This window comes from Arvicanthis niloticus, chromosome 4 (genome assembly GCF_011762505.2).
Source record: "Arvicanthis niloticus isolate mArvNil1 chromosome 4, mArvNil1.pat.X, whole genome shotgun sequence".
NCBI classification, from domain to species: domain Eukaryota; kingdom Metazoa; phylum Chordata; class Mammalia; order Rodentia; family Muridae; genus Arvicanthis; species Arvicanthis niloticus.
The window spans coordinates 39,409,132-39,436,852 of record NC_047661.1 but is presented as its reverse complement, the minus strand read 5'-3'; the positions used below and the strand labels follow the sequence as shown (position 1 = coordinate 39,436,852).

The 27,721-nt window shown below is 34.7% G+C and overlaps 1 protein-coding gene across 4 annotated transcripts in view; it reads left to right on the top strand.

Moving 5' to 3' along the window:
* The window catches only part of Nbea (neurobeachin), a 518,446-nt gene that overhangs the window by 83,575 nt on the left and 407,150 nt on the right, over positions 1 to 27,721 (top strand). For all 4 annotated transcript variants that reach the window (XM_076932409.1, XM_076932408.1, XM_076932407.1 and 1 more), the window contains exons 2-10: positions 2,713 to 2,944; positions 6,449 to 6,549; positions 6,795 to 6,890; positions 7,559 to 7,680; positions 8,447 to 8,573; positions 11,215 to 11,334; positions 13,713 to 13,859; positions 24,982 to 25,179; positions 25,717 to 25,850. In XM_076932409.1, the coding sequence (XP_076788524.1) occupies positions 2,713 to 2,944; positions 6,449 to 6,549; positions 6,795 to 6,890; positions 7,559 to 7,680; positions 8,447 to 8,573; positions 11,215 to 11,334; positions 13,713 to 13,859; positions 24,982 to 25,179; positions 25,717 to 25,850 (1,277 nt within the window). The remainder of the gene's footprint in view (positions 1 to 2,712; positions 2,945 to 6,448; positions 6,550 to 6,794; positions 6,891 to 7,558; positions 7,681 to 8,446; positions 8,574 to 11,214; positions 11,335 to 13,712; positions 13,860 to 24,981; positions 25,180 to 25,716; positions 25,851 to 27,721) is intronic.

Genomic DNA, 27,721 nt, shown 5'->3' with positions numbered 1-27,721 from the left:
GGGTTGCCAAGAACCCAGAAGAATAGCTATAACTTGGATTAATTAGACATACAATGATGAATAGATATTTGTTCTTTACTTGTATAGAATGATGAAATAGTAGTTGAGTTTGATAGATTCTCAAGAAAATAGAGAGTGCCATGGCACAGGACACTGTTGGTTGGAAGCATAAAAAGATAATGTCATGGCATAGTATACAATTCACTGTCTGAAAACTAGCTGGCTCAGTTTTGTGGATCTTCAGCTATATTGAGTCAGATGAGTCCATGTTTTAGATGGAAAGTTAGGGTTGTTCCTGCCTCCCTAATAACTGATGCTAACCTAATGCTGACTGTGTCTGCTATTGTGTCATTGTACTTCTTTATGTGGGTGAGTATGTGAATATGAGCATAATGTTTGTGCACTCGTGTGTAGATGCTGAGTCCAGATGTTAATGCTGGGCATCTACATCTATACTTTTTCTTTATTTCTTTTTCGTTTTCAATGTGGCTTACTGTGTATCCCTTTGCTGGCCTTGAGCTCATAGTGTATTTCTGTCTACAAGGTTGCCCTCAGACTCACAAAAATCCACTATTGCAGCAATTTTCAGAAATAAGTAAGAAATGATAGAGTCATTGTGATTTCAAATGCAAAGGCAAAACTGGAGAATAGTTCAATCCCAGATCAAAATTTAGACTAGTTACTTGAAATTAAATTTTGTGTTGTAAGTTGAAAATGTTCCTTGATCATAAACTTTTAAAATTTGAGAAATATGTTTAATTTTATATGACTTAGATATTTCTAAATGATATTTGATATTTTATATAAACTCTCATATAGGTGGTCTTCTTGCAGTTAGACCTTGGAGCCCCCACCCAATGACTGTCTTTAAGATTTTTAACTCTGTACATGAGATTTTTTTTCACTGAAGTAAATATGGTAATAGACTCTTAGATGATATAAAGCAGTTAAGTAGTACTGATGCCCTGCTAGGTGAGGTGGTGGTGCTGTCATCATTTGCCATGTTAATACTGTTTGTCTAGATTCGGAAATCCTCTAGTTGTAGGAAGTGTGTTTCTAGAGTTTTACTTTCTGTCTGTTCCTAATTTGATTTCCTTTGATTTCACTTTACAGTTACTCTTATTTTAAACCACTCTTTATGCTTTATATATTTTATGGGCTTGCTTGTTTTGAATTAGATGGACTATATGCATATTTACACCTCTTCCTGGAATTTACCATTCTTAGTGTATGGGCTTTTTCTTTTCTACCAGTATATAATAGTTCCAAAAATAGTTACCACAAAACTGCTTATTGAATGAACAAATGAATGAATATTTTCAAATATATCAAGTTTTTTTTTTTTAAAAAGGCTATCCATTTTATCATTGTACAATAAGAATAATGTTTCTAGCTGAATGTAATTGTCTTAGTGTTTTATTGCTGTGAAGAGACACCATGACCACAGCAACTCTTATAATGAAAATCTTTAATTGGGGTTGTCTTATACTTTCAGAAGTTTAGTTTATTATCATGGCAGGGAGCATGGCAGCATGCAGGCAGATATGGGGCTGGAGAAGTAACTTGAGAGTTATACATCTGGATCTACAGGTAGCAAGAAGACAGAACCACTGGGCCTGGCTTGGGTTTTTCCCCCTCCCATTAGTTAATTAATTAATCAATTCACTTTACATCCCAATCACAGTTCTCTTCCTCTTCTCCCAGTCACACCCTCTCACCCCTACTTCCCCCTCAAGGGGAGATCTCACCTGGGTACCAATCCACTTTGGCTTATCAAGTCTCATCAGGACTAAGTGCATCCTCTCCTACTGAGGTCAGACAAAGCAGAAGTCATTTGAAACCTCAAAGGCCTCCTCCAGTGACATTCTTTCTCCAACAAGGCCATATCTCCTAATCCTTTCAAATAGTACTTCTCCTCAAGCTTTCAAATATATGAGCCTATGGGGGCTATTCTTATTCATACACCACAGTAATAATTCATGTGATTTCATCAGCAGAGAATAAGCATGTCATAATATTTTATTTACTCTTTGTGTGTTCATCTGTTACTATCCATTTGGTGGGGCTGGTAATGGTTTTAAAGTGGCATGTTGATGGAAACAGTGGTGACTTTTGAGTTGTCACAAGTCATAATGTTGACAGTAAATCTACTTCTCCCCTTTTTAATTTTATGGTTTAGAAGATAATAAGGCCTTACATATTTCTCTGTATAAATATTCTTTTTCATGTTTTAACACTTACTGTAAGTTGTTCCTGCATCAGTTTCATATTTCTTTATTTTTTGTGTGAAAATTGAACAAGCTCCTCTTTATTACATCTATTTTTCCCTATAGTTCATTAAGATAAAAATGAAAGTGAATTTTGTCTTAATATTTATTCTTAGATATTATATCTCTTCTTATCTTTTTAAGAGGGAATTTGTCCTGATTCCCCTTCCCAATCCCATAATGAATTGCTGTACTTTGTGTGTTTCTGTAGACTTGAATTTACTATTTTCCTTCCACCTTTGTAAAAATTAGCCCTCTTTCATCATTTCGTTTGTCTGTAACTCTTAAACTTTGACCAAAATTTGCTTTATGAAAATGACTTAGAAAATTATTAATGTCCATACCTTTTTGATACTCGGTTGTAAGGTATTCTTGGTTGATGTTGGAAATGGCTTCCCATGTCAGTTCTGCTTACTTTTTTTTTTTTTTCCCTGTTTACTTTCAGCTGGTTGGTGGGGAGTTTGATTTGGAGATGAACTTTATTATCCAGGATGCTGAGAGCATAACATGTATGACAGAGCTTTTGGAGCACTGTGATGTAACTTGCCAAGCAGAAATATGGAGCATGTTTACAGCCATTCTACGAAAAAGTGTTCGGAATTTACAGACCAGCACAGAAGTGGGGCTGATTGAGCAAGTGTTGCTGAAAATGAGTGCTGTAGATGACATGATAGCAGGTATGCATGGCCTGGTATAAAAGTGCTTTAGATGGTTACAAGGTTTCATGGACTTCTTTATGTTTTTTGTGAAAACAGATTTGTAGAAATTACCTTGATTTCAATAAATAAATAAGAATATATGACAAATATTTTTTATGTTAATGTAAATGTGTAGACAAGAAGAGAAAACAATTGTGTTGTGCAAACATATTTACTAGATCCCCCCTCCCCAAGTTTTAGAAAATCCTTAGTACTGAGGAGTAAGTACAATAGAAAATTATCAGAAAATAAACAGTATCTTTTATGTTGCATATAACTGAACTACAACACATTTAAAATATTACAGTATGTAGCTCAGTGCCATTCACCAAGTTCCTCCAGCCCCAAGCCTCCCAATCTGCTGCACTTGGACCCTAAAGAATCAGCAGGATCTATCTTTTCAAAGTACCTTTTTTTGCCTTCATTTTTTTGGCATTCATATTCTTAGTCTCAGAATCTTTATTGTTGTGATAAGACACTGCAGCCAAGGCTGATTATGGAAAAAAAAGTGTTTACTTGGACTTCCAGTTACAGAAGGTTAGAGTTCATGATGGGAGAGCACAAGGATACAGCACGAACAACTGAAAGCTGTTGACTTTATTTTTAAGTAAGAGGCAGAGAGAGACACACTCTTGGCCTTTTCCCTTTGAAATCTCAAATTCACCCCAACTGACACATCTTCTCCAGCCAAGACATGCCTCTTAGTCTATTTCACCAACTAGAGGCCAAATATTCAAATATATTAGCCTATGGGGGCCAGTCTCATTCAAACCAATGGAATACACGTTGTAAAATAGAACATAAAACGTATGTAAAGTGTTATTTTTTGCTCATTATGTATTATTTGAAATAATAATCTTGAAATCTTGGATTTGTAGTACCAACTCTATGTCCTGGCAAGGTAACTATTCTCTGTGGTTAGATATGTTTCAATAGAAATGTTTAGCTGATGATCTTAGAACAGCAGTTATTCCTAGACAATAAATGCAGTTTAAAATTTGTTTTTTAATTTTTACAAGTAAATGTATAATTTAAATTTATTTTAGCATAAAAATATTTACACAATTATCAAAGTGCTAATTTGACTGTATATTATATGTACTCTTTACAAATAGTCAGAACCTAGAGAATTTTTTAATGATTTCATGTAAAGATTTTTATTTTTAAATTTCAGAGTAAAATATCAAGAAAGAATGAAATTAACAGTGGAGTTAACAAGAATAAATTTTAAATTTAAATTAAAAATTAAAAATTATGTTCCTTTACTACTTTGCAATCATCTCTGGTTGCTTTCAAAGTGGGTTGTATTTGTGTTGAGCATGGTTTTGGATGAATAATAACTAACATGATTAAAAGTGAGATTAAACTTACAGTATTTTCAATTTTGGGGTTTGTATAAGTGTCTGAGTATTTGTGTGTATAAATATGGTAGTATATATTGTCAAGGATCTAATATGATCTTTTAATCCTATTAGCTGGATAAGACTTGATTTTGTTTGTTTTTTTTTTCTCTTAAATAAAGTTCCTAGAACTTTATAGAATAGTTTTAGAGGAGTGCCCAGAATATTCAGAGTGGTTTATAGTAGTTCCTGAAAGAAGACAGCAGTGAGGGCATGCTAACCATTTTCTGTAATATGTGAAGTTCTTTAATTCTCTTATCTTTTCTTCTCAATAGCACTTCTTTCCCAAAGGGCCTTATAGCTGAGGATATGAGACAAGGGAATGAGTGTCCTGAAAAAAAAATGCTGCTTAACTACTTATAATAGAAAAATTAAAATCTGAATACTTAACTGATAGTTCGAATGAGTACCAGCATACTATTAAATTCCTGTCTTTGAGTGTTGTAATGTGTTAAAAACATAGAGGTACTCTAAAGTTAATAAATTTATCACTAAAACATGGTTAAATATTTGTAATAAATTGATAAAAAATTTTTTATAGCATTTGTAGATTTTTTTCCTCTTTAAAATCTTTGTTGAAAAATTATCTGCAATAATTAAATTGAACTGCTTAGTTATGAGTCATCTACAAATTACAATTTTATCTTTATGTACTTGAAAAGTTTAAGAGTAACTAGATACAGATTTTGTCCCAATTATCCAGATCATTGTACATACAAAGTTAATTTTTTAAAAAAAATATTATTATGTAAATAATTAAGAAATCTTCAGTGACAGCAATTTCAACTAAAAGATTCTGGCTTTAAGATTTTTTTATTTTTATACAGAATTTTTAATTAAGCAGCTCGATTTTTTTTGCACAAAGATTTTTTATTATTTTAATAATGAGACATTTTGTTTCATTTAAAGATTAAAGATCTCACAAAAATATCATATACACTTGTCAAAATTTTTACCACTGAGTTGCTTACTCATTGGGCTAATAAGTAAAATATAATGAATTACTTGTTGCTTATGATAGCCATATTGAATTTTAAAATAGATAAATAATGAAATTTTTATTTCTAGTCAATAAATGGTTATTTAATAACATCAATTTTACAACAAAAATGAATCATATCTGTCTTCCCAATTTACCCTCATATTAATTGGTGGTAAGGTGATAGGTAATCATTTCTGTCTACTCTAATATATCCTCTTATATTAACTGGTGATAGGTTTATATATATATGTATATATATGTGTGTATATATATATATATATTTGTGAGTATATGTGTGTATTTATATTAACTTGCATGTGATATAAGCACTTTAGAATCTGAAATGCTATATAAATATTTGTTTTAATTCATTACAAAGAATATTGAGAGAAATATTAATCATAATGTGTAGAGAAAGTTATCAGATTATTTTTTCTCATTGGTGAATTATGTGCACTTCACATTCATAAACATATTCACGTTAGCATAATGAGTATCCGTAGCTATGTTTGAATTTAAATGTTTAAATTAGACACATTTTTAGATTAGTGAGTGGCAGTGAGAGTTCTGGAACCATTCATGCTGCATGGGTTGGAGTACTGACTCCACTATTTACTGTAAATGCATTTTTGGGCAATGTGACTAGGTTATTAGGTCCATAGTTTATCCAATTTTTAAAGGAGATGATGATAGTATTTAAAAACTCATAGTCTGATTTTGAGGTTTCCTCATAGTAGTACATATAGTAGTGGCACTTGGAATAGTATCCCATTGTGGATGGAGTAAATGCTCAAACTTGTAAACTACCCAAGAACTACATGTTTCACTATCATGTCTTATTGGTCAACTGCGAGGTTTTATTTGAAAATAACCAGTGTGAAGTGTTGTCTTGGAACCTTTGAATATTTTTCCTCCCCTTTTGTACATGTAATGAACTCTGTGTTTGCATTATAAATCAGAGTATGCATTAATGAAGACATTGAGCTATTTTAGATTTGTAAGTAGAAGTAACATTTAGTAACTTTCTGCACATTTAAAAATATAGTGCTCGACAGCTAAGTTCATGCCTAGAGTAGAGAGTAACTGTTCTCTCCTCTGTAGATCTTCTAGTGGATATGCTGGGAGTTCTTGCAAGCTACAGCATCACTGTCAAGGAGCTGAAGCTTTTATTCAGCATGCTTCGAGGAGAAAGTGGAATCTGGGTAAGCTGTGGTCAGAGGGAGTAGTCTTTAATACCAGTCTATTAATACTTAATGTTCAAGAGATTGTCACTGGAGAGCCATAGATTTGAATTGGTAATGATAACTATTTCCTTCTTAATCCATTTAGTAAATCATTTAAATGTAAGTTTATTAGTAGTTACCAAACAGTACATTGATTAAAAGTGGCATATTTGCTATTGCTATTATTGCTAACTTTAAATAATAACTATTTCTTTGTTTTTCAGCCAAGGCATGCAGTAAAATTATTGTCAGTTCTCAATCAGATGCCACAAAGACATGGTCCTGATACATTTTTCAATTTTCCTGGTTGTAGTGCTGCGGTAAGTTTTAAATACATATATTTATATTTACCTATCTCTATTTTATCTGAGTTTACTTGGTGCTCCATTAGTTTGTCTTTTTTAGATTGCCCTAGGAATAAAACAATAAAACCATATGGTATGTGCTTATGGTACTTTTGTTGTTGTTGCTGCTGCTGTTGGGGAGGGGTTTGGAGACAATATTGCTATGTAGCCCTGGCTGCCTCACAGTCTTCCTGTCTCAGCTTTCCTAATGCTGGGATTAGGGATCTGCATCACTATGTCCTGTTTACTCATTATGTTTGGCTTCACAGTGATTTAGACCTTTTTTCTGACTCCAATATCACTTTCCAGGACTGGAGTTCCTAGCTGTAATTATTCACACTCCATTAAGAAAATGAAGTTTTACTAAAAACTAGTGTAAGGCATTAGAATCAGAAAATTCTGTGACCTTTTTATCAGTCACATGTGCATATATTGTGGGAATTAGTAGGGCAGGTTGGAGAACAGTCTGGAGCATGCTGAGCAAGGTAGAAATGATACTTAGCCCACTATATGTTTCAAAAACCATCCTGTAGAAATTCTTTGAATGCAATATTTCTGTACTTGATTTTAGGGGGAGGGAAATTTGATCAGAGTGACTTTGTATTTCATGTAACTGGTAATTTACCTTTTGTATTGTCTTGTAGGCAATTGCATTGCCTCCCATTGCAAAGTGGCCTTATCAGAATGGCTTCACTCTCAACACGTGGTTTCGCATGGACCCATTAAATAACATTAATGTTGATAAGGATAAACCTTATCTGTATTGGTAAGTAATATCCTAAAGCATAGTACTTTGATCTTTTTTTTATTTGAATTTTGAAATTATACACTGTACCATAGAGCTCATATAGCTAATATCTATTTGTTTACTAATAATTCTAGGTTAGTATATTCACATTTTTTTTTCCACTTACAATATAAGAAGGAAAGATAAGTCTGTTAGAGGGAGAATAGAGTTACTAGTGTCTAATGTAGGAGATAAGACACCAATTCCCACTAGAGTTTGTATACTTCGCCTTTATTTCTATAAATATAATTCACAATGGCAAAAATAACAATAGCTATGCAAGAAATTATAACTATATAAGATTGTTTAGTATGTTCTTATTTAGATATAAAATATATAGACTTATTTGATCAATCACGTTATTATAAAAATCAGCTCTTTTGATAAGATTTTTTTTGATAATCATTGTCAACTTAGAAACCAAGTTGTTATTGACAACATGAACTATGTTGAAATGAGTTTTGAATGGGGGAAGTGGAGAGGATCCTTCACTGCCTAGTAGACATTTTGATCATTAATTTGTTTAATGTCGGCTGTATTTTACATTTAAATATAAAGAGTTTCCATAACCTACTATTTCTTGAGTGAAATTCCTTACTTTTTTGTTATTGTAAACCTCATGCTTTAGTTTCTATTTGGCCAATGTGTTAACTATGACTATACATAGAATTAAGTTTATTATATAAGGCTTTAGTAGGTCTTGGTATATTTATTTTAACCAGATTGTATTCTTGTATTAATACAGTTTTCGTACTAGCAAAGGAGTTGGCTACTCTGCTCATTTTGTTGGCAACTGTTTGATAGTCACGTCTCTGAAGTCCAAAGGAAAAGGTTTCCAGCACTGTGTGAAGTATGATTTCCAGCCTCGCAAGGTAGGGCAGAGTAGATGCTTCCCCTGGAAATCATGTCAGTTGTTGTTCACCTTTTCCCAGGGCTGTGCAGCATGACTTCTGTAATATTCTTTCTCCTGACTTTCTTTTTTCCTGTAATTTCTTCTTATCTTCATGTCTGACTTCTGTGTGATGTCTTCGACCTTGTGTTATTTTTGTCACACTTGTTTATTCTCTCAGTCTGATCTAATTTGTGGCATTCTTCCTGAAAGTACACTCAGGATAGGAACTAGGAAATATGACAGTGGACATTACAGGAAAGATCTCACTTTTTTGCCACTTAGTCTTACTGGGGATTTTTGTTCAGTTTCGTAATTTTTTCTACTCTTACTCATCAGTACTCTGTTCCTTGGCTTTTCACCAACTATGAAATCTCAGAATCTAAACTACTGAGCTGTCTGTCTCTCCAGGTTCACATCTTCACAAGCACTCAAGTCCTCTGGTTTAGAGATCTGCTGTCCTTTAGTAATCATTGGGGCCTGTTCTTCATCTGCCTTTTGCTTGATTATCTAGTCCTATAATATCTCTGAAATACATCTATTTTCTTCTAAAATTTCATTATTTGCTGTTTAACTTCTACATATGTTTTTTTCTTCATCTTGAATGTTTTGTTTCTTTTCTGAACTATTTTATACACTGATGCTAGACTTATCTTTCTGAAGATAAGCATTTGCTTAAGCTAATGATTTGCTTTTTAGTAACTACAAAATAAATTGAAAATGTATCCATGTGCTGAATGAATGAATGAATGAATGAATGATCTTTAAGTCTTCAGAGCACATACTATTAGAAAAATTTCTATGTTTCTGTGCAGTCTTTGGTTTTGTTCTCTCCCTCTTCTCCTCCCCCATTCCCTACTTTCCTTTCTGCCTCTGTCATTGGAGATCCAACCAAAGAGACACATGCATGGTAGGCAAGCACTGTATCAGAGTTGTGCTCCTACCCATCCTCCTTGATAGATATTATTTTCAGATATCATTTATGCCACTTTTTATAATTACTTTATTCACATTTTCATTATTCATATGCTCATTAAGTGATTGTTGAGACTAAAATCTGTGATGGATTTAATTTTTTGTTTTCTCAGATGCCTGGCACAGTATTGTATTCAATAGACTGCCAATATTTTGAGTAGCTATATAAGAATATGACTTAATCAGGGGCTGGGGAAATGGCTCAGAGACTAAGAGAACTAGATATTCTTCCAGAGGACCTGGGTTTAATTCCCAGTACTTACATGGCTACTCACAACTGTATTTAACTCCAGTTCCAGGGGATCTAACACCCTCACACTGACACAGATGCAGGCAAAACACCCACCACTTTAATGAATAAATAAAGTCTTTTGCTTTCTAAAGACACAAGTTTAATCAGTTTAGATCAGTGGTTCTTAACGTGTGATCCCGTAAAAGCAAGCAGCTTAATCTGTTTGTTCTCATTTATTTGTTATTTTCCTATTTGCATAAGAAAATGCATTCCTGTGTTTTTAGCATTTTAAATATAGTAATTGCAGAGAGTCTTGTAAGAGTAGGGTCCAGGGAATGAAACAGGTTCAAAACATTTTTTTTCTGAAAAGATTTTAATAAACATTGAAAATGAAATTTATAATGATAATGGCCTTACTCCACTTTATTATTATAGAAAAATATAACTTAAAATTTATTCTTTTTAAAATTTTTCAGGACATGTGGTAGTTAACTTGTTATTGTGCTTCAATTAGGAAAAATTTTACCTCAGTAAATAAGTTACTGGCCTTTCCTAAAAAGATATGCAACACTAAAACTTTCTTTTGCTTAGCTGAATTACTTAAAGACAAGTCTGACCTTGTAAAAATGAATGTAACCAATAGCATTTTACCTCATTTATAGAAAATGGTCAGTGCATAGTACCTAGTGATATTTGTGTAACTATTATGTTGTGTTTTTTTCTTATTTCTCATTTGTTTTCTTTAAATTGTAATACATACCTCAGGAATTTTTAGTATCAGTATATGTATTATTCTTATTTCTTGTTGTCCAGTTTTATTATACATCAATATTTGGATCTCAAACTGAGTGTAGGGGACAGTATATATGATTAGTGTCAGTATGCATATGCAATTTTCAGATCAGTTACTGTCTTTAACTTAAAAATATCATGTCAAACATTGCGGCCCTCTGAAATGGTGAAAGCTTACTTACATCTATTACATTTTGATGGTTCTAAGAAACAGCAAAATAAATTTAACCTGAGATTAACTTAACCAGTGAATCCAAAAAATATATATGAATACATGAATGTAAAAAATTACATAGCAACATTCTTTTCTTCTTGTTCATTCAGTATTTCCTATTAGTCCTAAATGTTTGATATAAAGTTTATTCACTCATAGTGATTTTTTTTCTATGATTGCCTTTAAATGTTGTATTCATAGGCAACTCATAAGCAGTCACTTATTTATCTGTATCAGTATTGGGGGATGCGTGTTCCTTGGCCTGTTCTTTCACCAGGGACATAAGAAATGGGAGGAAGGGGCATGAGATGTAAAGTACTTAAGATCTCTTATAGGGAAGTGCAAAGGCTGTGACTGCATTTCAGACAGTAGTAAATGCACGACCTTTGACATCTTAGTCTTGCATTGCAGTGGTACATGATCAGCATCGTCCACATCTACAATCGATGGAGGAACAGTGAGATCCGTTGTTATGTTAATGGCCAGCTGGTATCCTATGGTGACATGGCTTGGCATGTTAACACAAATGATGTAAGTTTAAATTTTTAAAATATATTTTATTGTATGGTCTCTCACTGTAATATAAATAATGGCCATTTGGTAGAAACTTTCAAAATTTTGTTTGAGGTTTTATTAATTTACATATAATTCTTAAGTTAATTTATATTTATATAATTTATATTTAATTCTTAAACATACTGTGCAGACTGTTCCAGACACATGATTTAATGCTCTGTATAAAGTTAAAATAGAATGTGGTTATGTGATACATGGGGGGGGGGGGGGTCAAGTCATGTAAGTGCCTCATATGCAAACACAGGTCTGGGCTTGCCATCTGACCCAGGATAAAAAGCCTCCCAAGATTATATTGTAAAAATCTCAATCTGTCTGGGAATGGTGGTACACACTTTTAATCTCAGCAATCAGGGAGGCAGAGGCAAGTGAATCCCTTGAGTTCAATACCTGCCTGATTTACAAAGTGAGATTCAGGACAGTCAGAGGTACACAGAGAAACCTGTCTCAAAAATCAAAACAAAACCAAAAAACCCTCAATCTGGTTGCAGTGCTGATAATTTCATGACATTAAATGACTCTGAAAACAGAAGGCAAATCATATATAGGATGCTCTGTCATCATAAATGAGATACTTTCTTAACTTTGTGTGTCTGTGTTGGAGCAGTTGACACTGGATTCTAGATAAAGAAGACTTAGGGTTGAAATCTAAAGAATGCTTGCATTTTTATAGTTTGGGTTTTCCCTTTCCTTCTCCCTGGCATTTTAGTGCCAAAGCAAAATGTGGTCTGTAGTGCCTAAAGTATCTCTAGGGCCCGTGAAATATACTGTCCTCCCAGCATACCTGCTTGTAATAATTACGAGTGGCTTAAGAAAAACAAACTACTACATTTTTTTTTATAATATTTGCCTGCTTCTTCTTTAATTTTAGTTTCTTTCACGGCAGAGGTTATAACATATTCTCTTTTTCTGTTCTCTTTTAAATGAATAGGACTTTTTTACATTGTCTCCAGTCTGTTTGTAGATATGTGGGTAACAAGCTGTCCTGACCCAGCCAAGTCGACTTTACCTTGTTTTTGCATGATCTGGAAGCTAAGAGTCTTGGATTTTCATGAAGAACATTTTTAAAAGACACAACATCAACAAAGCAAATCAAATACAAATATGCAGAGAAGCTGCATGGAGCACACAGAACTCTAGAAAGTCTCTGCTGTGCCTTTATAAAGAACAAGCTTGCTTTACTGTCCAACAGACTCATAGGCAAAGGAGAACATAGAAATGACATTCTGCTTCTAACCTGTTCTCTGATATTGCAGGAGGATGCAGTCTATTACTAACACATGAAGGAAGGAAGCCTCTATAGTTTTGTTGACTGATATTAGCTGAAAAGACAGTATTTTAAAAAAAAGGAAAGATTTAATATTTTCTGTAATAGTATTTTAAGAAACAGAGAAGCCGGGTCTTGTACACATTCTTTAAGTAGTAGCAATTTTTAGTTCCCACAATTTGAATTACCTACATGTTTAATGATAAATTCTCGTTTTTCTCTTCCATTCACATTATTTTTTTTTGCTATTATATGAAGCACAAATGGGATCTCATATTTGACAGATTTGTGCAGTAATTGATTTCTCTGTGACTCTGTCTAGATTGATAGCTGAATATTAGTGTGCTTATTCGAATTAAAGTGTGGGATATCCTGTGGTAACAAGAGAGGATAGTGGACAATACCTACTGTCTTTGGCTTCAGTGACTGTTGTTGAAAGGATGTAGGTGTGCCAGGCTTTCTGGATGGGAGATCCTTTGGGAGAATGATATTCTTGAGACATTGAATCATTGTTTTTGCTTCTGTATAATCCCCACTCAGAACAAACTGGTTTTCTCCATCACTGCTTATTTAATATAGAAAAACAGGGTGGCATATTCAACCACATTGAGAAACAAAGTAGAATTTTAAGTATATATTCCTATGGATTAATAGTTAAGATTTGCCAAAGTCATTCTTTTTATTTACTTTAACCTCTCTAAATTTGATCAGTTGTGAATTATTAGCAATTTAAAATTAGCTTTGCTTCAGTAAATAAATTATAATTTGTTTTTGAATCACAAAATTCAATTATAAACAATTATAAAATTTTTGTTGTTAGTGCTACAATTTGAAAAAGTGGTCAAGTCTGAGGATGTGATGGATGGTTGTGTACCTAACTTCTATTTAACTGACTTTATTTCTCTAAAACTTGTTATTTACTTTTATTATTGAAACATTTGAAAAATACCTTAAATTGAATTTTTTACTATTGTTAGTATCTTAAATATTTTTGTTAATGAAGAAATGCATTTTTAAACATTCTGTCAATTCAAAATAGTAACTTATTTTTTGTGACTTTTAAAACTAGAGCTATGACAAGTGCTTTCTTGGATCTTCAGAAACTGCTGATGCCAATAGAGTATTCTGTGGCCAGCTTGGGGCTGTGTATGTGTTCAGTGAAGCTCTTAACCCAGCACAGATATTTGCGGTTCATCAGTTAGGACCTGGTTATAAGGTAAGAATGACCACATTATTACAACTTCTCTGCAAAGGTCTTGTATGATCTGCTTTCACACTATTGTATCTAGTGAGAATCTTTGTTCAGTGTGTGTAATTGTCATCCCAACTTTATAAAGCTTACTATAATGTTCCTTTTCATCTGCTATTCTGTATTTAATTATTATTTTTTCATGAACTTTTTTATATTTTTAGGAAGGTATTCTAAGATATGCCTTTAGTTATTCTGAAAAATATTTCTGAGTATATTACTTATTAAAGTGGTAGTTGAAATCTCAGATTTTGAAATATGTACATTGTATTATGATCATACAAAATGACTTGTTTAAGGCTCAACTGTTAAAAGCACTGACTGTTTGTTCTTCCAAAGGTTCTGTGCTTAATTCTCATCAGAGTGTGGCTCACACTCATCTATAGTGGTATCTGATGCCCTCTTCTGGTATACAGGTGTACATGCAAGTAGAGCAAGCATACACATAAAATACACAAATAAGTAAATAAATAAATAAATAAATAAATAATTTTTTCATAAAATGACTTGTTGAAAGGGATGCTATTGGTTAGAGATTTAGATAAACAGTGTCAAATGCTGTGTCCTACTTGAGTAACTCAGTTTATGCATTTGCATTTAATTGTCCCTTGCAGTGGGTAGGATGGGGTAATAAGGGTGCTTATGTCACAGACGCTGACTTATATTATTCTGATTTCTATTTTGCTTTGAAATAGATACATTTTAGGCAAGATACAGCATTGATTCCTATGAATTAGTTTTTAATGAACACACTTGGTAAGTATGGGTAGATTATTTAAATCACATTCGGAATTGTACAATTTCAGACTATTTGGAGGTGAGACAATATTATGCAGTAAAATTTAAGTTGAGCTGGGCATTGGTGGTCCATGCCTTTAATCCCTGAGCTTCGGGGACAGAGGCAGATGGATCTCTGACTTCTAGGCAAGCCTGATCTACAGAGTGAGTTCCAGTACATGGATATCCATGTAAAACCAAATACATACCATATTTGTCTTTGTCTGGAACATGTCACTCTGGATGTTTTTTCCCCTAGTTTCGTCTACTTACTTGCAAGTCCCCCCTTTTCCCTTTGGATTCTTGCTCTGCTATGTATTAACTTTGCATGGGAATCTTAATATTTTTGGCTTATATGTATCTAGCCTTCTGTCTTTCTTTTTCATGATCATAAAATATTTAAGTTAACTCATTTTTTAAATCTCTCTCTCCCCTTCCCCTCCCCTCCTCCTTCCCCTCCCTCTCCCTCCTCTCCCTCCTCTCCCTCCTCTCCCTCCTCTCCCTCTCTGTTCCCTCTCCCGCTCCCTCTTCCTCTCCCTCTCTCCCTCTCTCCCTCTCCCCCTCTCTCCCTCTCTCCCTCTCTCCCTCTCTCCCTCTCCCCCTCTCCCCCTCTCTCCCTCTCTCCCTCTCTCCCTCTCCCCCTCTCTCCCTCTCTCCCTCTCTCCCTCTCCCCTCTCTCCCCTCTCCCCCTCTCCCCCTCTCCCCCTCTCTCCCTCTCTCCCTCTCTCCCTCTCTCCCTCTCTCCCTCTCTCCCTCTCTCCCTCTCTCCCTCTCTCCCTCTCTCCCTCTCTCCCTCTCTCCCTCTCCTCTCCCTCTCTCTCTCTCCTCTCCCTCTCTCCCTCTTCTCTCCCTCTCCTCTCCCTCTCTCCCTCTCCTCTCCCTCTCTCCCTCTCCTCTCCCTCTCTCCCTCTCTCCCTCTCTCCCTCTCTCCCTCTCTCCCTCTCCTCTCCCTCTCTCCCTCTCTCCCTCTCTCCCCCTCCTCTCCCTCTCTCTCTCTCTCTCTCTCTCTCTCTCTCCCCGTGTACATATGTATACCATGTCTGTGCCTGGTGCCCAAGGAGGCCCAAAGAAGGCATTGAATCCCTTGGAAATGGAATTGCAGATGTTTCTGAGCTGCTGTTTGGGTCTGGGACCTGAAACCAGGACCCCTATAAACAAATGCTTATCAATGCTGAACCATCTTGCCACACTGTGAAGTAACTTTTCTTAAATACTAACTAAATGATATTAAATACAGTAACAAAATTATAAATGAAGATGAGAGGTTGATAAATAATGTAAAATATAAATCCAGTGTCCTTCCTCACAACACATAAAGGAAAGGGAGAGATCTAAGTATTAAGTAGTTCTTCCTCTAAGAAAGGAGCCAGCATTGTGTTGAAGAGCTTTGCAAGTTAAAAATTTATCATTTGGTTCTTTCTTTGCATTTTTTTAAAAAATATAACAGTGGTAAGAATGAGTAGAAATCCTAAGTCACTGAATTCATCTACAAGTAGTGTCCTAATATAGGGTGTGGAGTACCTACACTAAAGGTTGACACTCACACAAGAAATATCTCTAACTGTGGGCAAGGAATGAGAATGTATCATACTGAGTTATAAAACTGTACACCTGAGCCTTTTAAAATGGAGATTGTAAATTCATGAGTACAAGTGAATTGTCTTAACTTAAAATACAGAGTACACTTATTACTCAACAGTTCGTATCTTCAAAACTTTGATACTAACTGTTTTTTTTTTTTTTTTTTTTTTTTTTTTTTTTTTTTTTTTTTTACTAGAAATTTAGATAATATAAAGAAAGAAAACATGTAAACGAGACCCAGCCACGTTCTGTCAGGAACATTCACATACTTTACCCCAGTCTCCTGGTAGTGAGAAAAGTAACTGCTTGCAGGAGAGCTGTGGTTAGACTGTACAGAATATATAGTGCGTAACAGTTGTTCAACATGCATGCTATGATGTTGCACGTGAACACTTTGACACACAGCACTTTGTATGGTGAGGCCTGTACCTTCCATTCCCATGGCTTTTGCAACCTTAGCCCTATACCTTCAAGAGGGGTTTACTCCCTTTATTCCATTGTGGTACATCATTGTCACTTATAGAGTTCACACTTAAGAACCACATGGTCATTGTGGGAAAAATTTTGCAAAGTAAAAATTTGCACAGTGTTATATGTAACTAAGGCTATGTTTTTGTGTTTAGCTGTAACATCACTGTCCATAGGGGGTGGATACACTGCAACATCTCTGCTTCCACTTCTCTGCCACATGCACAAGTATGACTTTCTTAATCTTTATAAAATGCACAAACCACAAATGAGAACAAACATGTTTGAGAGTATATATATATATATATTTATATATATATATATTTAATATATATATATTTCGAGACAGGGTTTTTCTGTGTAGTCCTGTCTGTCCTAGAACTCACTCTGTAGACCAGGATGGCCTCAAACTCAGAAATCCGCCTGCCTCTGACTCCCAAGTGCTAGGATTAAAGGCATGCACCACCAATGTCTGGCCAAACATGCTATTTTTATTGTTATGAAACTGGCTCAAATTTATTAATATACTTATCTCTAGTTGCATCACTTTCCTGCTACTGATACAATTTCGTTCTTTTCTATGGCTAAATAAAGGATTCCATTTTGTATATGAGTCACATTTTCCTATCCAGTATCCTTGTGTAGGATACCTGCATTGGTTCTATAATTTAGCTATTGTGGCTAGATCTGCAGTGAACACTGATAATCTTAATGTGTCTGTGTGATATGCTGACTTGGAGTTCTCTGGGAAAATACCCAGGAGTGGTATAGCTGGGCCATAGGATAAATTTGGTTTTCATTGACTAAGTAACATTCATATGGATTTTTATAGTAGTTGGACTATCAGCTTTTGTGACAGAATCATGCTATTTTTTTTATTGTATCTCTGTGTTAAAACTTGATATAGATATGAACACTATTCTTTTTCTCCATATTTTTTGATTATCCAGGATCTTTTGTGTGTTGAAGGTCTGACACATTAACCATAAATGAAAGTAACAGAAAAATATATCTGAAGTAGCTTTATAAAAATATTTTAGGTGTTATAGTGTGAAAGACCTTAGTAATTCCACTTAAAATCATCTGAAAGAGGGTTGAGCACTTGGACCAGTTTCAGATGGAGATGGCACAGCTTGCCCAGGGCTGCTGCAAGTGCATGATTCCCATTGCCAACGCCAATAGAAGGAGCTGGAGAAGGCTGAGGCACAGCACTGTTTGAGGAGCACAGCCCTTGTGAGGAGGGCCACTAGATGAGGGCTGGAAGAGACGCATAGGGAGTTCACTTTGGGCTGTGCATATGCTCTTAGTGCTCTTGTGCTTAATGAAATTGTAAGACTAAGATGACTTTGCTTAGCTTTTGTGTGATGGCTCTAGCAAATATATGGTCTGTGCCAAGCCTGTGAAGGAAGAAGAGGTGAGGGAACAGAAACACAAGACTTTTGTGGAGAAGTGTGAAAGACAGGTTTGGCATTTCCTCATACTTCATCACTGGAATGTCAGCCATAGGTAGTTGGACAGTGTCCACCAGGTGTATGAAGAAATGGACAACTTGTGCTTCATCCTGGAAGGGGAATAGAAATGTTCCTTTATCAAGTGGCCTACTAGTTCATATTTATGGAGTCTAACTGGGAGCTGGCCAAGAGCCTGGAGTCATGCCAAACCTGGGGTGCTGTGGAAGTGTACCAGTCCCTCCCAGAACTCCAGAAGGACTTGGAGGGAGGGAGGGGGGAATGTATAAATGCTGCAGGAGCCATCGTTAGGGTTTATCCCATCAGCATCAAGTGCCATGTCCAGTGCTGTACCTACTTTGGCTTTTGAACACTCTCTGCCAAATTTTTGTGTTGCATTAAGTCTGATTGTCAGGAATGTCATTTTCCCATAATGTTTCTTGCAAGAAAGCAATCCAGTTTGTTGCATGTATATTGTACAGTATCTTTAGCCTGTTGACTGAATAGTTTTTTCAGATTTTCATAAAATACCTTTATGAATATTCTCAAGGCACATGCTGGCATACTTTTTGAGCCTTTTAAAAAAATTTTTCTTATGGATACTTCTTAACTCTGCTTCAGCCCACTCTACATTGAGCCAGCCTCTAAGATACCTACTCTTATCCATCTGACCCCAAGGATGCCTTTAGAGTTGCTGGACAGCCTTGTTACCCAAATTTCTTTGGCAATCTGACATATATTCTAGCTGCCTCCCTTAGGCATATGTGGTTTCTATCTTGGTCATCCTTTGCTTGGCTCTGCCCCTGTCTTTTTCACCTTTCTCCTGCTCTAGTCATTCATACCTGGCAGCTCTCCTGCCAACAAGTGATAGTCAATTATATTTATTGCGTGTGTTTGTGTGTGTGTGTGTGTGTGTGTTTGTATGTGTATGTATCTATGTATGTATGTATGAATGGCATATTTTGCCAAGTTACATGTGTGAAGGTGAGAGGACAACTTGCAGGAGTTAGTTTTCTTTATTTTACTGTGTGTGTTCTAGGAATCAAACCTATATCTTTAGAGTTGATGGTAATAGCCTTTACCCACTGAGCCATCTTACTAGTTGTACAAATTATATACTAAATTCATATTTTCCAAACTGTAGTCTAGGTCAGTTCCTGCCTCTTCAGACTTTCTGGGTAGCTGTTCTTTTTATCCTCATTCTCTGCCTCCTGACATGTGGAAGCCAGCTCATATGAGCTACATTTTTACCATTCATATATTTGGCTAGTTCATCAGACTCCAGCATATTCTTCTTATGCTTGATCTTTTGAATTGATGCTAATTGTTTATAATGATGATATCCAGAACTGAGTGGATCTCCTAGGGAGACCAGGTGCCTTTTCTCCTTGCCTTCATCCTGCAGTGCATTGCCTCTTCTCTGTCTTCCTCTCTGTGTTGGTGTGGGTCTAGTCAACACCCTAGTTTGGTCATGTCTAGGAGCTCTCATTTCTGGATAACTTTTACATGTGGTCTTTGATAGTTTGAATGAACAATGCTGACCATAGTCTTGTGTTCTTGAATACTTGGTTTCTAGTTAATCTCACTGCTGTGGAGGGTATAGAATGTTGAGGAAGGAGGTAGAACATGATGAAGGAAGATTGTCACCTCCTGCTTCTGTGTGTTGGATTAAATGTGATAAACAAGCTTTCTGCTCCTATCTCCCTTGCCATTACTGTTGTTTCCCTGCCACTGTGAACAGTAACCTTCTAGATCTATAAGGCAGAGTAAATACTTTTTTAAAAATTGGATATTTTATTTATTTACATTTCAGGTGTCATCCCTTTCCCCATTTCCCCTCCTTAGAACCCTCCATCCTATTCTCCTTCTCCTTTTTGCTTTTATACCATTTTAATTGCATGCAAATATTAAGGTCAGTTCTAGGTTGAGGAACTTGCAGTACAATAGATGCAAATAGTCAAGGAACAAGCAAGACAATAAGCACAAATAGTCAAAGATCAAGCAAGGCCATAAAAGTTTCATGAACCCTCCTGTGATTAGTGTTTCTAAGGACTTATCAGGATGACCAAAATATCTGCGCCTACTTCTCTGTCCTAGCCATAGGTCATTTTTATGTCTGAAGCCTACTTCCTTGTTTTAGCCTAAGATTTAGATTCCTACCTGAAATTACTTCTTTGTTTTAGCCTAATGTTACATTCCTGCCTGAAGCCTACTTCCTTTTCCTTGGCCAATGTCATACTCCTGCCAAGCATCCCATTTCTTCGTTCTTGGCCTATGTCAGATTCTTGCCAAGCAGCCCCAAAGGCTCTCCACCTCTCCCCTTTTTTTATTTCATAAACAAGACTGAGCCTGTCTTAGGTCATTCTGACAAGAATGCTTTCCTTACCCATTGTGGAATATGCATTATCAACAACAATGCACTTCTGTCTTAGGTTGGTAAGTCTCTGTGCAGAATCTTACATGTCCTTGGCTTTCTAGCCTGTTAATTGAATAACTCTGTCTGGGAGTCCATTTTCAGTTTTAGGCAATGTACTTTGGCTACCAACATGTTGATGTTAAAGTCAAGCATTAACACGATGGGCAGGAATAAAAATATTCCCAGGACAAAAAGGGTTAGCATGATCAAGCTATGTATGCCATATCACAGAACCTTGGTATTCTAAAGAAAGCTTGCAAGTAACTAGAAGAAGTGAGTCAGGCTGTATTTAAGCAGAAGCAAGAGGGTAGTGGGCTTGATTATTGCTGGATAGTTGTAAGCTACTCTCAAAACTCTACTGGAATTGCCCATGGTGTGCTATAGTCAACTGAAAAGAATCTACTCACTCTGGTCATTCATGTTTTAAAGTCCATGAAAAGTCAGACAGGATACTTTTGATATTTCATATTAAAACACTGCTTTCTGAAATTATTATGGGATTCAATACTGATATGATTTTAAAGTCATGTGTTATTTGATCATTGAAAACTAAAGCTAAAGATCCTGTGGGTCATTCAGAGGCTGTAACTGGCTAGATGTCTTCTATGCTTTCCTGTAAAGTCATTTACTGAGGAAGTATTTTCAACACATCACAGTCAGTCTTTACTTAAGGGTAGCTGCCAATATTATTTATGGAAAGATTATTATATAATTTAAAATTGATTAAGATGGATGATGTATGTCACATGTTGAATAATTGTTTATATATAATGCATTCATATTTTTTGTGCTTGAATATATGAATAAATGTAAACTGGTTTTATAGAAAAAAATCTTTCTGTTCACGCATCCTTTCTGTGTGATGTGATTTATTTTTTTAGATATTAATTCTGCAGGTTTTACATAATGTAATGTGCTGTGTCAGAATGTGTGTGCAGGTTCACAAAGATGCGTATACCAGTTCTTCCTTTTGAAGCATTATTTGTCAGAACATAGCAATAGTGTCACTAGTTTAGCATATAAAGTAGTAGGTAAATATAAAAAACTTTAAAGTGCTCCCACAATTCCACTTGGCATTTATGAACTGGAAAGCTATCTAACTGAAGGCATCAATTAAATCTGATTTTCCCTGACTTGAATTCAGGTTCTCAGAGGAATCTTTGATGCATCTAAGTTGTCAAAATGAAATCAAAGTTGAAGTTAGTATGCTAGAAATGTATGTGATTCTACACTGTTTACCTATTTTTTTCAGTTTTTTTTAACCCTCTATTAACTGTCTATATTCTCCAGTCATGTTTCTGTTACTGTGCATAAAACCAATACATATGACATCATTGGAATAGGAAGCCACTGATCTATTTGAGGTCTTCTCATGGTGGCATGTTAATAGACAATGTGAGGTCTCATAGGAATGATAATGTATAGCAGCAGTACATATTGTATGTTGTCCGTGCAGAAATTTTCTATAATACATTTACTTATATTTTGATATATTTTTGTATTTTTTCCAGGAAATTTGAGGTGAAAATTAAGTTCTAACTTTATAAAATTCCTATCATCGTTTGTTTAGAAAAAATTTTTTAATACAAATCTATTTTGAAAGTTGAGAGAAATTTTAATTTTTCCTCTTAGGTTTATTAAAATATATTTGTTTTTCATACAATATATCCTGTTTTATCTTATAATAAGATAAATCAGAAACTATTACATAGAACTTGGACAAGGCAAACCAACAGAAGGAAAAGGGACCCAAGAATCAGAGACCCACTCATTCACATACTCAGAAGTCTCATAAAAACACTAAACTAAAAGCTATAATATATGCACAGAGGACCTGTTGTGCATCCATGTAGACCCTGTGCTTGCTTGCTGCTTTAGTCTTTGTGAGTTCATATGAGCTTTGCTCAATTGATTGAGAGAGCCTTGTTCTCCTTGTGTCTTCCACCTCCTTTGGCTCTTAAATTTTTTCTGCCTCTTCTGTGGGGTTCTAAGATCTCTGAGAGACATCCCATTTAGAGTTATGTGTTCCAAGGGCTCTCATTCTCTGCATAATGTCTGGCTGTGGATCTTTGTGTTTGTTCCCATCTCCTACAGAAGGATGCTTCTCTGATAGCAGCTGAGCAAAGCACTGAGCTATAAGTATAGTATCTCTGATTCTTGGTACCTAAACAGTGTTAGGTATCAGTTCCATCTCATGGAATGTGCCTTCAGACAAATCAGATATTGGTTGATTCCTCCACAAACTTTGTGCCGTCATTGCTCTAACATATTTTGTAGGCAATGTAGATTGTAGATCTAAAGTTTTGTGGTTGGGTTAGAGTTTATGTTTCTATTTTGTTAGACTCTGTGGAACATTCCCATACAATAAGTGGAGGAACAAAGGTTCTATGTAGGAACCAGTTTGACTTCTTCATGTTCAATGAGTTGTGTGGATGTTTTCTTTCACGATGAAACCTTAATCTCAGTTTGTGTAGTGCAACCTATTTATCTTGGCAACAGCCTTAGATGACAACTCAATTGGATTTAACCGATTTCAGTACTGGAAGCTTTGTTTGGTGATAAGTGAAGTCCAGTTGGGACTCTGTCTCCCTCATTATTTGAAGACTTCATTAGAATTGTCTTTATATATTTTAAGAAATTTCCACTCTTCTAGTTTTCTATACCAGCCCCCAAAGCTCCTCACTTCTAGCTATCTCTCTCTATTCCCTTGCTCAACCCCATTTCCCCTTCTCCTCTTCACCCTGTCTTCCTGTTCCTCTCTGTTTTGACCCAAGGCCACCCATAAACTCTGTAAACTATAAATTCTATAAATACATATAAATTTCCCCCTTCTAGGGAGGTCCATGCTCCCCTATTATTATTCCTAATCTCTCTGGGTCTACAAATTGTACTTTATCCTTTATTTAATTGCTTGTGTCCACATATATGTGAATAGAAAATTACAATATTTATCTTTCTGGATGTGAGTTACCTCATTCAGTATGATTTTTTTTTCTCATTTCATCTATGTATCTGTAAATTTCCTGATGTCATTTTTTTTTAAAAAAACAGCTGAGTAACAATCATGTTGCATAAATATATCACATTTTCTTTATTCATTCTCCTGTTGAAAGACATCTAGGTTATTTCTAGGTTCTGAATATTATGAATAGACCAACGGTGAATATGATTGAGCAAGTGTTCTTATGGCAGAATAAAGAGTCTTTTGGGTGTATGCCAAAGAACAGTATAGCTAGGTCTTAAGAAAGATTCATTCCCATCTTCCTGAGGAACCAACACACTAATTTCCATAGTGACTCTATTTGTTTGCCCACCTACCAGCAATGGATAAGTGTTCCCTGTATTCCACATACTTATCAGCATAAGACTGTCATTTGTTTAATTGATCTTAACCATTCTGATGGTTGTGATATGGAATCTCAGAGTAGTTTTGATTTGCATTTCCCTGATGGCTAAAGATGTTGAATATTTTGTAAAGTGTTTCTCAGCCATTAGTTTCAATAGAGTTTCCTCTATTGAGAATTCAGTTTAGATCTGTATTCTATTTTTTAAATTGAATTATTTCATTTTTAATATCTAATTAATTGACTTCTTTATATAGTTTTGGATGTTATTCTTCTATCAGATGTGGAGTTGTTAGAAATCTTGTACCATTCTGTAGGCTACTGCTTTGATTTGGCAGCATCACTACCTGCCTAAATCATAATTTTACTAATTTTTTTTAAGTAATTCTGGTTGCAGTTTTATTTTGTAGTATATAATAGGGAAGAAAATAAAATTTTAATTTTAAAATGGCATAGTTTGCAACTGTTACTTTTATCTTGACAAGTGAGAAGCAGTGAGATTTTAAAAAGTAATTAAAATTGGACACCTTGAAGTGAGAAGTAATGTTCTCTATTTCACTTAAGAAGAGTAAAATATCTGATCCACATAGGGCAGCATTGGTTATTTTTAATTTTGAAATAACTAAGCATTTTAATGTAAAAGTACCATTTATAACTTTGGATACATGTGATTAATTACTCATTTATGCCTTTGTCTTCATTTCCATCTGGTAATTAGAGGTTTTCATTCAGATTGGAGTTAAAAAGACTACAAAGAGTTGTCAGGCCAGAGGTAGAAAACTTTGAATTTGGCCAGATATACTTGGTCTGCGGTGTTCTTAAGTATTTGAGTTAATCTAAAAATTAAGTTATTCTAAAAAACATTTTTTGTGTTCATAAGTCAAACAACTGTCAGATCTGAAATGAGAATAGCAAGATATGCAACACTGGTATATAGTGCCAGATGCTTGGAGGGAACACAGTAAATCGCTCCTGTGGTTGTTTCTCTGCTTTAAGGATTTAGGTCTTTTTAAAGATTCTTTAAAAAGAGTATTAATGAAACTTTATTTTTACAGAGTACCTTCAAGTTTAAATCTGAGAGTGATATTCATTTGGCAGAGCATCACAAACAGGTTCTGTATGATGGGAAGCTTGCAAGTAGCATTGCCTTTTCCTACAATGCCAAGGCCACTGATGCTCAGCTTTGCCTGGAGTCCTCACCAAAAGAAAATGCATCCATCTTTGTGCACTCCCCACATGCACTGATGCTCCAGGTGGGTGGGCGGGGCTCTGTTCTTCCCAGAAGGTGTTCCTTTCCTTCAGCAAGGGCTGCTCACCTGTAAATGCTACTGCCACTTTTGCTTTTGAATTTGTGAACCAAGTTTCTGTCTTCAACTTTTTGACTTGGAAACTTGCCCCATCTGTTATCATGTGTTTCTTTGTCCTTTGAAATAAAAATATGTTGACTGCCTGAACATGACGTTGCTAGGTATAAAAAATATTCTGATTTTAGAAGGTTTTATCTTCCAACTTGAAAATTACTTGAATGTCCTTAAACCCAATAATAATATTCTTCTAGAATAATTTATAATGGCTTTGTAGATTAGGATAATGGCTTAGCTTATTTGAGCTTTAAAACTGACTAGTCAAAGATACTTCATTTTTACTGTGCACATGTATGTCTATCAATAATTGCATGCTTGAATATACTAATATCAGAATATATTAACCGTATAATTATACCTAGGGTAAGAAATAGTGATAAAAATCTTGTCATGGAGGTTTAACAAATATTTTTGTTTTTGTTGTAGGATGTGAAAGCTATAGTAACACATTCAATTCATAGTGCAATCCATTCAATTGGAGGGATTCAAGTACTTTTCCCACTTTTTGCTCAGCTGGACAATCGACAGCTTAATGACAGTCAAGTAGAAACAACTGTCTGGTAAGTTTCTTTGCTGTACCATATCCTACTGTTTGCACTCTTAGGTTCTTTATGGCATATTCCATGCCATGTACTATATTTCAGTTTTGATCTTTTCTGAAGTGCTAATAAGAATGTTTTTTAAAACTGAGGCAGATTATGTATATGTATATGTGTATGTATAATATAAAAAACAACTATCTTAAAAAGTCTTTTTCTATAAAGTGAAAGAAATAATTCTAGATGTAATAACATGAGTATGATGTACAGTTAAGGAAAAGATTATTTAGCTTCTCACTTAGCCTTAGCAGATGTTCATAGACATATCAGATTATATTTAGCAACTAAGGTGAGGTATATACAATAAGTTATGTAGCTTATAGCTTAAAGAGTTACTCATTTTATAATGCAACACCATGATCTAAGATTAGAACACTGTTAAGTAACATAGGATTTTCTTTAAATATACTTCATTTTTGAGGGACACAAAAATGGTGATTTGTTCATGAAATGTCTTTTATGAGGTTGAATTCATGTTTACTTCTCATTCTTTCCCTTGTTTTATTAAAAATGCCTTATATATCAAGCTCTGCTTCATGTATTTTCTAAGGTATTGAGGATAAATTTTAGCATTATGTAGCCTCTTTGCTTTGGATTTTAAGCTTGAGTTGTAAAGAAAGGCTTCATGAGTATATATACATACATGTTAATTTTTAATGGGTTATTGCATTTTAAATTAACGGAAAACTAGTGAATGAAGCTTTGGGAAAAGTTAAGATCTAGTAAAATGTAAGGCATGATTTCTTAAATTAGCTGAGTTGACTTTGAAGTCTTCTTTGTTAGTATTGGTAGTGTTATTGTTTCTGTATTGAGACTCAACTGCATAAAACATATTTATAAATCTAATATTTATGACGTTCAGTGCTCATCTATGGGTTATCATTTTTTTATTTTAATGTATTATATAGGCTGGAGATTTGAAAGTCAAGAACTTTGAAGTGAAATAACTGAGGTTGCTGTAGCTTTTTGGGGCTGTTACTTTGCACTGGATGCTTGCTTATTTTCACCTAGTAAATCAAAATAGATCGGATTATGGAAAACAGACAAACAAGAGCAAGCAAATCATGCTTTATGATCCTGAATTTAAATAAAAATTATTTTGTTATTTATCATCTAAGGGGGGTGTAATACATTATGACCTATATTTAAAGTAAATGCTATGAAGAAAAAAAACCAGAGAAAGTACCTTGCTATTTAAACAGTCTTTAAGAATTACTTGGAATTTACAATTTTATTAACTGGAAGAGATTATATTTTTAAGTGTAGGTTTAGGAAGATGATAGTTTGAGCTTTTATAAATAAAATTATTACAATAATATATTGCTTTATAAATTGCTCTTATAAAATTTTAGTGCTAATACCATATATAATGGTTGGGCCTTTTAAGCAATATTTATGGAATTCTTTATTTTCTTGAGATCTGAACTCATTTTAGTGTGTATATTTTAATATTGATGTTTTGTTTTATTTCATCAAGGAGATGAAAGTAGAAAAGTCATATTTTAAATTTTATACTTTGTTTTTTATCATCCATCTCACTTTTTCAACTTATAAAGATGTCCATTTTGTTCTTAGTTTATAACTGATAGAAAACACACGATAGGAAAAGTATTCTAGTTCTTTTTAATAACAGTGCGTATCTGTGTCTAAGATGCTGTGGGATTTCATTGTGTGCTTCCTTGGATTCTTACCTATTATTATTTCATTAACTATTTTAGAGTCCTTGATATCTGAGGCATGCTGTCTATAAACACCTGCTATCAGCTGTCCAGGCTTTAAAGTTCACCCTTCACAGGGACCAGGATATAATACAGTGTGTCATCAAGAGAACC